Here is a 13,936-nt window from a genome sequence, read left to right as displayed (position 1 = left end):
TTTACGGTATTAGAAAGAGTTAGCTGTGTCATTGTGACATTCTCGGAAAGTCCAATAAACAATCAAGAGACAAATAGATGTATTAGATATATGATATTGAAAATCAACCCTTAAAAAATAAATTAGCTTTGTTTCTGCTTTATCCATCCAAAAATTTCCATTTGTTCTTTTCATTCGTTCATTGTATCGCTTATTTTCCTTAGTTTTACTGCATTGTTTATTTCAAGGTTGTTTTCAAGTTCGCATCAAAATTAAAATAATTCAGTTCAATTTCTGTTTCAAACTTAGAATCTTCCACTGACCTTGAAAATTCTATCACATTTTTTATTGTTTTTGTTTTAAAAAACTCATACATTCTGTATCGACGATTTTTTTTCTGTATTTAGGATCCTAGGGGGGGGGAGTACTAGGCTGATGGATATCTGCCGCCCAACTTTCGACCCTCGGACCCTTAGCTGGACTAAAAAAGAGGAAAAAAAATAGGAAAATTTTGCCATTTTTACGACCCTTACTAACTTGATATTTCAAGGAGAAAAAAGTAGAAGTTTTCCAGAATTTTCCTATTTTTCCGACCTTGGGACTAAACTTTAACTTTCTGTTTTTTTCTCAACCCTTACAGGAACTGCAAGGTTTAAAAAAAGGCACCCTTAAACTGCCGCACATACCCGTACCCTTCATTTGCCTAAGTACCCCCCCCCCGGATTTAGGATCCTTATCTGATAGAGAAAGTTACTTTCTAAGAGTCATGGGAGCTGCACCAATTGAAGCATAGTTTGAATCAGCTTTGATAAGGTTTTAAATTCCAGTTTACGTAGACAATTTCACTGAATTGTCGGATCAAAAATCTTTACGCGTAATGCCTACAGCGCACCCGTCCATCATTTGCCACGACCCATTTAACAATTAAAAAAAAACCTTTCACAAGATATTTTCAACATTGTCATTTCCACACAAACACTAACTCCAATCTTTAGATAATTCTTCCTCACGTGACTACATTCAAACACCACATCACAAACCGTTTAAACAACACACGTGACACACGATCTTTACGACGAATCTCCGTCTTCCATAGAATCCAAATGTTTCAAATGATGTTTCACTTTCACCGTATTCCCATTCGGTAAAATCGGTGCCGTCGCTCCTCCTTCCTTGTTCGCCATTTTACGTAGTTTCGGTAACGGTAATGAATGCTTTTGACGTAACTTTTTAACGATAATACCATACATAGTCAAATCACGGTTACGGATAAATTCTAAATATTGACATTCGCGGAATGTTAACAGTTTGTATACGTATTTTGAAGAACGCTCGTTTTTGATGAAAAACGCGACATGGATGTGCTGTTGAAGATAGACAATGACTCCGAGGGCAGCCACGCTGATTGAGATAATCAAAACATACCAGAGTGCCACGAATACATATTGGTATAAAATATTGGATGAGATTTCACATAAAACGGTTATCTTATCAACGCTATCGACTTTGACGTCTAAGCGTGAAATGACAAGATCACACATACCGAATGAAGGTAACATACGATTACCGGGCGTCGGCGCCAATCTCCTCTCGTAGTCATAACGCAATGTCGTGTTCTGGTAAGACCAATTAATCCAATCGAGACCGTATGACTGGAAATGGTAATCCAATAACTCGTCAAGGATGTAAAAAGCAGAGATGTTCGTGATAAGGTAAATGACTTTGACCACGAAATTCATGAAGAAGCGGTAACGCATTTTGTAGACGGGATTGACGTCATGATTGAAATAAAATTCCACGATATCGTCACACGTGACCTGATGATTGAGATTTAGGATTTTAATAAGCCGGATTCTTTAAAAATTCGGGAGATCTGTTATTTTAAATTCCTAAAACCTGACAAGTGCCACTATCCCCGGGAAGGGGGAGTGCAAAATAGGTGTCGGGTATGTGAACCCAAAAGGGTTCACATACCCGACACCTTTTTACATCCTCAAAAGTCTCTGAAAGGGTATAAAACTATAATATAGCAAATTAGTCTGAAAGGGTCACAAAACCACGAAATATTAACAGTATCATGTCCCTCAAAGGGTTATAAAATTTCATAGTCTGGACCAAAATTTGAAATTTTGAATAAAAATTGGGAAAAAAAGTCTCTCAAAGGGTGGTAGAAACGTCAAAAATAGGGCAAAATTTTCGAAATTCAGTCTCTCAAAGGGTCGATGTTCGAACTTTGGCTCAAACCTTCCCATCACCTCGCAAAAATAATACCCCCAAAAATAATAGGTCGCTTTTAAACTGCAGTGACTTGCACATTTACATTTAGCCTTACAATATGGCAGTTGTATATAAACCAGAATTAGACGAAGCTAGTGGGAATCAGAAGGTACGGACGCGGCCTTTTTCCAATATAGTTGCCGCATACTACGGACCAGGGGGTACTAGGTTTACAAGAAAACGGGGTGATAAACAAAAACCGACTATTTAAGAGAAAGATTCTTTTCGTTTTTGAGGCCCTTTGCAAAAGTTTACCTAAAAATATTTCGTCGATTTTCGTCGATTTTCAGTCTTTAAAACTCGTATCCTACATACTCGGGACCCATCTCGCCTAGCCCCTACGAGAAAAAAAAACACCCACCTCGTCGTCTTTCATGTTCAACTTCAAACTGATGACATCAGTATTGACCATACGGAACAAAATATACGGCATATAAAATAAAGCCGACATACTGAATATGTAGAAGGGCATCCATTGGTAGTGAACAAAATAATATTTATCCATTTTCTGACAAGTCGATTGTGTCTTATAATATTTCCGTTTGTTATTGTTACTTTCCTTAGTGCTACAAAATTCATCGTCATCAAATCGATCGGAAGCGGGGCGCATCCCGTCCATCGATAACGAGTTCGGTATCCCGTAATATCCGGACTCCCGGTGATGTGGCTCATGTTCTCTATATATGTAAAATCCTTTGATCCAACAAGCACTTTCTATATACTCGCCTCCAACATCGATATCTTTTGGATGGACACATGAGAGGTTATCGTGGAACCAGTCAACACCCATTATAAGACTTGCCACTATGAAAAGTTTAGTGACCATGATTCGGGAGACTTGATCTGAGTATCCATCGTGGCGAGTTTTAATCTTGAACTCGATTAAACTTTTAACACTACCAGCCATAAACGCCATGTTTGTTTTGATGAATTAAACAGTGTTGGGAATAATGTAATGTCAACAAGAGTTTGAAAAGTACTACACGCTTTTTTTTTATAAGAATAACTTCTATAAGAATATCAGGGTGAGATTTCGGGTTTAAAACAATAGGCCTATTGTTTAGAACAATAAAAAATAAGAATAATGCTTACCCTCAACCAAAGTACACTATTCTTATAAAATAAAATAAAAAAAAAGCGTGTACCGTGTTTTAACGTGTAGTGCAATCTCTTATGTTTTTCTTATTGTGTGATTGGTTAATTAACTTTCGATTGCGTTCGATTTGGTTCGTTTAATCGAAGGGTTCTCGACCAAAAGTTCTCAAACGTACAAATGAAAGATTTCAGTCAAATATGGTTCTTTGAATTTATACCAGATGTATTTTAATCGTCCCAATAAATTTGTTTTATTCAAGATAAAAAACTCTTTGATTTTCCAATCAATCAAAAATATTCCTCCAAATGTTGCTCGGCCATTCTTGATGGTTTAACTCCGGTCTAGTTCAACTTCTGATGACCAATCAAATCGATTTCATCATTTTACGTCGACATAAAAATCTATTTGAAGTAGAACGTTTCGATAGCAGGTTTCAAGAAAAATTGAATTCCTGATTCATGATATTTTCCACGTATTTCTATTTTTATTTTTAACGTATTTCTTCCCTCTATTTTTTTTATTTCTTTGCGGCTTGTTCATTTACATTGTGAAGTGAAAAAAGGTGTTTTTTTTTTGTTTTGGTTTGGCTGGTTGGTTCTTCTATATCAATCCTTTTTATTTTATCGCGTACAAATTCAATATTTTCTCTATTGATTACAGCATAGGAATAGGAACTGAGACTAATTTCTCAATCATTCTTCTACCAAAACAGGATTTTTAAAAGTCTTCACATTCCCAACACAATGGTTATTACGCGAATTTTCCTTTATTTCAAATCGTTCGGTTTTTGTATCGTTTTAATTGAAACAACTTTTTTTCAATACTCTAAAAGAATCAGAACTTTAAAGGGGAAAAATATCAATTAAAATATATATCATCTTAGGAATGCCAGTATTTTAATCTCACAGTGGGGAATTATCAAAAAATTATCATGAAAATGGAACCCTCAAACAGATTATCAACATGAAAATCTAAAGTTTTATTAAAGCCCTGCCAATTGATTATTATCAAAACATCACTATCAAAACAAACACACAAATCTCAAGCGCTTCTTTTATAAGAATATACTTTATAAGAATATTCATGACGAAATTGGCCCAAAAATTAAGAACATGTATACAACCATCATGGAATTTGGCGTCTGAGGCTAAAAATACCATTTTTAGAGCGATTTATCATTAAAATGTCAATTATTACCCAGCAATGCTAAAAGGTTGAACAAAAATGCCAAATTTTTGCTTGGGCTATGTATTACATGCTAGATTTTGGCTGAGATTGAATCCAAACCTGAAAATGCCGTAAGAATATTTCAGAACGATTTTCCCCAAAAAGTTAAGAATATTCATGATAAATTGAGAAAAAATATTATTATAAAAAAAGCATGTAAAGACAACGTGACGACCTAACCGGATTGATGGGTGTTTAGGCCTAGAAAAGCAGCTTCCTATCAAAATAAAACGAAAACAAGAATAGGCCAATATCGAGCATATGCGGCTTTATTAGTACTTAAAAGTATAGTTAGATGGCCAAGAGATACCACTATATAAATGATTTGGATGAAAGCTTTAGAGACATGAAAGGGATATATATCAATTAAATCAAGAACCATCTAATCATACCCTTTATAAAGGGACATAAAAGTACTGACCAAATTTGTGACCAAATCGTATGCAGCGGGATACAAAACAAATGTCACATGTCAAAATAAAAAATCACACCAAATATGGCTGATTTCGATTGTTTCAATTGTTTTACAAGTTTGTTTTAGACACGTGATTTTAATTGTTTTCTTTAATGACACGTGGTTCGCGCAATGTTTACATTTCACTAATTTTATGTCCCTTTAAGGAGTCAATGAATAGGAAAAGATATAAACTTTTAGATCAATCACAAAAGCTAACCAGAAACGATGAGAATTCCCTGTCCTATATCGAAGGCAAGTCTCCATTAAAACCGTAATTTTAAAAGGTTTAAGCCTCAATAGAAAGACCACACCATTAGATTACAAGAAAACAAGCACAAGAATTGAACAAACAAGATCCTAAATAGCGTATATTACTTGAACGAGAACTTTTATCCCAAAAAGAAATCATGAAAGCCATATATAAAATATTTAGGGCTTTTCCATGTTTCACATCATAGGGAAATGGGGAATACGTTCACAGTGTTCAAGGGTGATAATAATATAAATAATTTGAAGATATAAAACCTCCCCTCCATAATATTTTCAATTATTTCTTCCCATCGATAAAAGTGAAAGAAACAGACGTAGAAAATCAGAATGGTTCCAAATGGGAAAATTAGAAATCAAGGGAAACAAGCAAAACAAAACAAACAGGAAAAAGTGGATAAGAAAAAAAGAGGGAATCTTTTGTTGAAAGAAGTACCTTTGTTACATGCGCCTAGTAAGATGGTGGCAAAAATCTGATATTTTAGTAGTTAAAACCGGTTAAGACCCTATTTACATGAAGAACTGATATTGTAAAGTATAGTCAAAAGTGTGGCCAATCGCAAAAAGGTATATTGTATATTGTTCTAAGCTCGTCCCAGTTCCTGTCCCAAAAATCAACTTCTTCAATGAAAAACACCGCAAGGAATAAAATGTACACAATTTATGCTAAGGTGGAGTCAACTAGTTTTGTTGTCTCAAGACTGTCCTAAAGATCAAACTAAAGAGAACTCCAAGCATATCTATCAATTTTAGTGAGATTGAAAAAACATGGGGGGGGGTGGTGCAAAGAAAAGTCTATCGAAGTGAAAGAGACTATCTGAGAAATTATTTTTACAAGTGTAGACGAACCTTTACAATGAAGAGGTTAGGCGACAATGATTGTAATGTACTTTTTAAATCTATAGAGCATCAGGAAATTTGATTTTAATGTGATTTTCCACATATGCAGCTCGAAAAAAAAAAGATATTTCAAAATACTTTCATATAAATTCACACGTCTTAAAAAATAAAGGGAATTTGAGAATAACTGATTCTTGAAAATAATGGTTACTGCTGTTTATAATGAAGGTTATCATGTGTAACGATTTCTATTGAAACGAGCTTCTGTAAGGCTGTAAATTAGTCCTTGTCTAGTGTTAAAAACCAAGTTCCTGTTGAAAAAAGAAAAAGATTTGCTTTTAACCAATTCCCTTCAATTTGTCGAGTTTTCAAAGGGAAGGCAACTTTTTAGCCTGGCTAAGATTGAATCTTCGAATCTTTAGAGCTTAACATCAGAAGAGTCTACATAAAACTTCTGCTCAAAATCACACAACAGCACTGGCACATGTCTATATGGATATCATCAAAAATGCATACGTCAGCAGGATATAAAGGAAATTCAATTGAGATGAAAAATAATTTTTTAGAACTCTCTCCTCTTTCTTACTTCTTCTATTAACAAATTGATGACTTTCAAATCTTTTTGAATAAAAAAAATAAAGCCGTAAATGATTTTCATTTTTCGAGTATTAATCTTTATTGATTCATAAAAACTGGAGTGACTGGGTATTGTCTGAAAAACTTCCTCTCCCCAACCAGATAGATTCCAAACACTCAACTTAACGAGTTTATTATTATAAGAATACACTTTATAAGAATATTCATGATGAAAATGGCCAAAAGATTGAGAATAATGCTAAGAATATCACCATCATGGAATTTTGCTTCTCAAGCTAAGAATGTCATTTTTAGAGCCTTTCACAAAAATGACATTTTATGCTTGAGCCGTATGTACTAAATGTTATATCTAGTATGAATTAGGATCCTAACCTAAGAATGTACTTTAAGAATATTTTAGGATAATTTTCCCAAAAAGTTAAGAATATCCATGATGAAACTGGATGAAATGGATTTACACCATTCTTATAAAAAAACGTGTGTGTTTTTCTCCAAAGATTGTACCGTGATGAAGTAAAAAACTTGACCGATAAAAGATCATAAGAGCGAGTCAAAAAACGACAACAGCCCATTACCTATTTTTATCATAGCTTCACGACGTTCTCGTTACACTGGCAGTGTCTGATTAAAGTAGGCGTTTACCACTGCAAATTTAAACATCAACCCGTTAACGGGTATTTTCGTCTCAGTCAATCGCTACTGTTGGCTGATTTCAAACAATTTCGGTTTTTGAAATGCAATAAAAACTGATAAAGGTTTATAACTTGGCGCAATCAAGTTAACCCTCACAATATGAAAAGATTGTTATTAAGGTAAGAACTACGTTCGAAAGCAAAAAAAAGACATTCCCAAACCCCAAAAATCATGATTATTAGAGCCAAACGTTTTAAAAACAGCCCTCAAAGTTGGTATTAAGAAATGAGGATTAGTGAGAAAATACCCAATTTTACACTCCCACTTTCTGATTTCCCTAAAGGCTTGGGGAAAAGTTTTTTTCGCGTTGGTGCAAAGCAACATACTCCATCCCACCAACCTGAAACACTTTCTCGTGTCACTACCCCATTTTTCTTCCTACCAATAAAAGTGAAATCTCACTTTTGTCCCTGGGACAAAATCTTTTGCGTATTTCCCTCACTTTTTGTCCCATGAAACAAAAAAAGAAACAACTTTTTTTCTTGTGTTGGTGGGATGTGGAGCATGTTGCATTGCACCAACGCCAAAAGAACTTCTCGTGTCCCCAAGCCTTAAGTAAGATATCTGAAATAACTAGCAAATTTTCTCATAACAAACCTTGTATCTCTTTTGACCGTCAATACTTTTTAATAAAGATAACATTCACATACTATTCCCAAAACAAATTTTAAGCTAATTAAGTTTGATTGGATCGGAATGTGATACAAGAGAAAAATACAAAATAATACCTCAATCAAAAAAGTAACATTCTAATATAACTCAATTTTTGCACAGATTCTGTTTACCTCGTTCTTGCACTTATTCACTCTAAAGGCCATGGCTTCTTCAGAGAGCATCGCATTTAACACGTCCCTTTAGAGCAGAACGTGATATACGCAGAATGGTTATATTATAAAGAGATTACCTATCGGGGAAAAATATTCGTCACTTGCTGGTAGTTGGTAAACGCATTAAGGCTGGGGAAAATTTTCGTCGGGGAAAAATATTCGTCACTTGGCCAAATTTCGTCACTTTTCCCCGACGAAGTTTTCCCCGATAAGGTATAAAAACTTGGAAAACAAGGCTAGCCGCACATAAAGCGAAACATTAGTGCTCAGAGAGACGGATGAAAAATAAACATTAAAAACACTGGTATAGTTCAGTGTAACTATCTGCATTCTGATCCTGATCGATACCGAGAAGTAAAAAAGTGTTTCGGAGATGGGCAGCTTTAATCTCCAAAGCCATGTTACTCGAGACTCACAGTGACCCGAAATACTAGAATCTCCCAATAACTCAAAAGTTGCCAGAATCTTTCTATTACACCAATCTTCACACAACTTACACTTTTTTTACAAGAACAAACTACATAAGAACATAAGGCTTCGATGGCCAAAATATTAAGAACATGTTAAGAATATTTTAAGGCTTTTTGGAATCTAAAACACCCGCTTTCTTAAGAAAATGGATAAAAATACTATATAAATGGCGAAAATAAGAACTAAGAACATTGTTAGGCTTAAAACTCAAAAAGTTAAGAACATCCGAAGGCTTCAAAAATTTTGGATGTTCGTTATAAAAAAACGTGTAAATGATTCCCGATATCGCTATCTTCCCTTTGGGTACGAGTCATGGCCAATACATTGCATTTCGACGTTTTTGACACTGCCTTCATCAAAAACATAAAATGTGTAGGGAAAGGAAAAAAACTATTCCCCAAATTGCTAAAGCTAATCAATTGAAGATGAAAATACAGGAAAATAACATAAATCTAAGTAAGCTGAGAACACGCAACCTTTAAAATACACAAGCCAGCTTAAAATGTTTACAAAACAAAGTATTGCACGAGATATTTTTAAGTCACATCCCCTCGTATACACCAGTTTCGTTCGCGATTCCGTATCTCCCTATTAAAAACGCAGCCAGACACATCAAACACATAAACAGTTTCCAAGCAGAAGTCCAAATAATCCAAAGCGTCTTTCCAAAACATGACCTTAGCATAGTTGAAACTTCAAAAATAATACCTTTTCAAAACTAACCTAGTCAATTAGTCAATTTAAAAGTGAAAAATTTGACCTTTCTTTGCGAAACGTCAGGCACATGCAAATGATGATTCTGAACTTTCACCAGAGGATTAAAATGACTGGTTCGTTTAATCCGGATAAAGGCTTGGAACTTGGGCAATGATAAGAAAATAATGCAGATGAGATGGAGTTTTTATAAGATACTTTAATAATTTTTCATTTGAAGTAATAAAAATGACGCGTTCTTTAGAAAAAGTAACAAAGTTGTTTTATTACTGGTTAATAACCAACCAAATCAAATAAGAGCTTGTAACTCCATCTCGTCCCAAAAAATGATTCGAACCAAACTAAACCTGGTTACTATGTAAGCTCCGTAAGAGAATCTGCCAAGGTTGACAGTCGCGACTTTGAAGTATTTCATCCACGTTTTAGATGATTATTAAAATGAGCTTTGAAGCGCAGTAATTGCCTGAATTAAAGCAATCAAACAAAACCGATCGTTAATAAAAAAAACATAACAGGAACTTTTAGCTTTCGTGACCAGGAAAAGGCAAAGCAGTCTTGAACAAATCGGTTGAGCAAACTGGTCTGATGATAAATATTCACTGCATCTCTATGCTGGTAGAATGGATAATACGTTATAAAATTAAATTCATCCTAAAAACATATAGATGAAAATCTCTCGATTTTGATAGCACAGACAAAAAATTTCACCATATATCACATTTTGGGACATTATTCACAGTACTATTATGAATTTTTATAAATACTTTAATTCAGACATCAAAGCCATTACAAAAAAAATTGTCGAAGTAAAAATCGTTTATAAAAGCTCCAAGTTTTTTTAGCTGTTTGCTCTTTTTGAACTATTTTTCTCTCAATTTTTAACTGAGGAAATTTTAAAACGAAGATTTCTAACTCGATAATATATATAAAAACAAAAATAGCAAGGGGTTATTTTTTAAAGAATTTCCTCTTTAAAATTCTTTTCGAAGAGCAATCATTTTCAAACGGCGTATTTTAAACGTGTAAGATTACTGTAAAACAGTTCAATCATCCGGGGAGGGTGGATTGTGAGATGAAATGATGAGATGGACTTTCCTTAATCTTTTAAAAAAATTCGAAAATTTATTTGCCGTTTCCTAAATAATAAAACAATCATACAGAATAAATGAGCTATAAATGACCGAAATGTCAAGAATCAATAGATAGATTGTAGTCTCTTACCTCAGATCACAAAGTACTGTCGTTATAATTACAAATTAAATGTATTGATTCAACTTTCATCCCTTTCAGCTTTCACATACTAACTTTATTGGTTCTCCCTGAAAGCTTTGAATCAAAGCAAAAATCCCAACAGAAATGAGAAAGTCATGGACCATCAAACTTGAGAAATGATCGAGCCAAAAAATGTTGTTTTTCTTGTAGAGACTTTTGAATTTTACTCATCTTTTTGACCTTGGTTGACAATGATGGAACAATAGAGGGCCTTCACATTTTACATTGCGTCCAATACATTCAACTTTGATGTAGGAATGTTGGCTTTACTTTAGGCTTCAGATATGATTGAATCAAGATGTCTTAATGTTGGTTTCCTAGCAGACACTTCGTGGGTTTTGGCATCGATATGACTTTGATGCGAAGGTAGAAAGGTCAATGGTACGGTGGTCTCATCTTCGACGCTTTCATTCAGCAACTTCAATACTTCGCTATACATTGTTAAATCTCTAGCCCTGATAAAATCCAGATACTCCAATCCTCGTAAATCGATATATCGGTAAAAGACTTTCGTATCCATACTGTTTCTCAATTTCATCAACAAATAAAAATGTTTAAAGATATGAATAATTAGCCCGAGGATTGAAGAACAAATACAGGATACTATGAGAATCCAGAAAACAACAAAAGTGTATTGGAACAGGATATGCGAGGATACTTCGCAGACCACAGTCACTGATAAAGAATAACTCTTCGTCGTGTCAACGCGTAGGTCGTCTAAATTACACATCGCGAAGTTCGGTAAAAAACGATTTCCAGGTGTCGGTTGAGTTCTCAATTTAAAATCTCGTTTCACGGAGCTGCTGTTCCTGGCGAAATTGATCCATTCAGGACCGTAGGACATGAAACGATAATTGGTCAACCAATCTAAGAATGTCAGTCCAAATACACCGCTCATAATGTATAGGACTTTGACAATGTAATTTGCGACGGTTCGAACACGGTTTCGCGTTATGGAGTTGATTTCATGGTTGAAATAGCTGTCCACTAATTGTTTGGCTGTCACCTAAAACACGAAAAAACAAAGTATTGGGACCTTTGACAAGACAGTATAGGTATAAATAGGACTATAAAGCTCCGACGACCAAACTGATAGAGACTGTGACTCTGCAGAACAATTACGTAAAAAACAATTTATTTTTCGGAGTGAGATTTGAGAGTTATTATAGTTAAGGAACGATGATCAAAGATGGTCAAACAAAGACACCAGCAATACAAATATACAAATAAACCAGGGGTTCCCGGTAAGAATCCACGCTCCTCTCTGCCGTTCAGTTCACAGATAACCGAGTCAGCTGGTCGTAGACCATGTGAAAGCAATTTAAAGATTATCTAAAAGTCCTACATTAATCGGCTATCCACGAAAAATATCGACTCTATTTAGTGAGTATTATTTCGATTAGAAAAATTGGAGTGAGTTTTTTTTACGATTGTGAAAGTTTTTCGAAAGGCTTTTTCATGAACGGTAGTAGGATCATTTGCTTGCTAGAACTACTAGAGCGACCGTAGTGCAGTGGTAGAGCATCCGGCTACGACGCGCAAGGTTGTGGGTTCAACCCCTAGCCGGGTTATACCAAATTATACCAAAATGGTACTTGATGCCTCTATACTTGATGCTCAGCAATTAAGAGAAGGGCCAAGGGTAAGTGGGGAATCCAGGGAAAAAGAGTGACCCCCCTACATTCGGGTAGATAGCTATCGAGAGAGGAGCCTTCGGGTCGCCTTCGACTGCGGTAGCAGAGATACTTTACTTACTTTAACTAGAACTACTTTAAACAATGAGAGAAAGTTAGATTTTTTATCCGTTCATCTGAAAAATTTCAGACAAATTGGACAATATATTTTCGAATCTAAATCTTACCTGTTGTCGCAAATTATGTTTCAAATTGATCATATCCGTGTTGGCAATCCTGAAAATCATGTATGGGAAATAAAACAAGAAGCCTAAGAAGGAGACACAGAACGGCATCCATTGATATTGCGTGAAATATTCTTTAACCATGGGTTTACAATGTTTATGATCTTTCTTCCTGGAGTTGAATCTCTCTGCTAGAGTTGTGATTTGACATAAATGCGACTCGTCGCTTTCTAAGTATCCGTCGTTCCGAAGATCGGTTGGTATTCCATAATATGATGATTCCGACATGTGATTGGCCAGGTGTGGGTATATGTAGAAACCACGGACCCAGCAACCTGTTTGGATGAACTCCTACAATGAGAAAAAAGATGACGTATTTACATCTTTAATTCTTCTTTCAATCTAATAAAGCATGTCCAAATCTGCTATGGGCAAAATAACCTCGTAGGATCCATCACAAAAGCCAGCCCAATCTTTCTATGTCGGCGTTAGGATGTATAGCTAGAAGGCTATATGGATGAAACAGTGGAGTCTTCAAGACTCAAACCTCGAATGTATCCTTAACTCGATCAAGTTTTCTCGGCCCTTTAGTTAACAATGTTTTATAAACCTTACCCCATAACTCGAAATTTCCTTAAACTCGAACGAGTTTTTGTCCCCTGTGCGCGTTCAAGTAATGGAGACTCCACTGTAGTAGAAATATGAATGTAATAAGATATAATCGAACCTGTGGTAGCGTATCTCCACTTGGTGTAATGCAATTCATTTCATCATGGAACCAATCAATACTAATGATGATGCTGCACAATATGAAGATCTTGGCAACAACGATCCGTGATACTTGGTCCGTGTAGCTATCGTGGCGTTGCTTGATCTTGATGACTAACAGTGAGCGTAACGTATCACCAGGATCGAAGCCCATTGTTCAAAGAATTGATTTTTCAGTGATTCTATTTTTTCAGTTTTTTTTTCAGTCAACCGTTGTAACCAGAGCGTTTTCGAAGTTTATATTTAGTTCCCGGAGAAAATTTTCTTCGAGTGCTAACTTTTTGAAGTCCAATCCTTCATCTTATCCAAGCAGCACTGTTTACTCAAAGATAATTTCCACGAAAGTGTTTGATAACTACCAATAATTTTGTTTTTAGATTGATGCCAAGAGAGTTACCCAGAAGATTTCAACTGTTTATACGATGCAAACTAACTATAAGTAAAATCTCCAAGGATCAAATAAATCATTGTATATTTTTGCTCATTTGGATGGTTAATTAACCTAAAACTTATATATGGTTATATCGCCAAATATCGTCTTGATATAAATTCGTTCCACCTTAGATTTATTACAGACATTTTTTAAGCAATTT

At 35.1% G+C, this 13,936-nt stretch overlaps 4 protein-coding genes across 5 annotated transcripts in view; 1 reads left to right on the top strand and 3 right to left on the bottom strand.

Moving 5' to 3' along the window:
- LOC136822412 (uncharacterized protein C19orf47-like) overlaps window positions 1-13,936 on the top strand; it is a 136,333-nt gene that overhangs the window by 98,673 nt on the left and 23,724 nt on the right. The window lies entirely within an intron of this gene.
- LOC136822367 (COP9 signalosome complex subunit 3-like) overlaps window positions 1-13,936 on the bottom strand; it is a 59,590-nt gene that overhangs the window by 29,326 nt on the left and 16,328 nt on the right. The gene's annotated exons all lie outside the window — the stretch shown is intronic.
- On the bottom strand, window positions 81-3,824 carry LOC136822219 (innexin inx4-like). Its single transcript, XM_067078466.1, has 2 exons — window positions 2,618-3,824; window positions 81-1,796 (listed from the first exon to the last, which is right to left on the bottom strand). Exons 1-2 carry the CDS (start codon window positions 3,170-3,172, stop codon window positions 1,050-1,052), a joined length of 1,302 nt encoding a protein of 433 aa, XP_066934567.1. The 5' UTR covers window positions 3,173-3,824; the 3' UTR covers window positions 81-1,049.
- Window positions 10,544-13,911, bottom strand: LOC136822229 (innexin inx3-like). The gene is made up of 3 exons (XM_067078474.1): window positions 13,303-13,911; window positions 12,579-12,926; window positions 10,544-11,723 (listed from the first exon to the last, which is right to left on the bottom strand). Exons 1-3 carry the CDS (start codon window positions 13,495-13,497, stop codon window positions 10,989-10,991), a joined length of 1,278 nt encoding a protein of 425 aa, XP_066934575.1. The 5' UTR covers window positions 13,498-13,911; the 3' UTR covers window positions 10,544-10,988.

The sequence above is a fragment of the Clytia hemisphaerica genome, unplaced genomic scaffold (assembly GCF_902728285.1).
Source record: "Clytia hemisphaerica strain Z4C2 unplaced genomic scaffold, Clytia hemisphaerica genome assembly, whole genome shotgun sequence".
Classification (NCBI taxonomy): domain Eukaryota; kingdom Metazoa; phylum Cnidaria; class Hydrozoa; order Leptothecata; family Clytiidae; genus Clytia; species Clytia hemisphaerica.
Note: the sequence above shows the minus strand (reverse complement) of the source record. Positions and strands in the feature narration are given on the sequence as shown.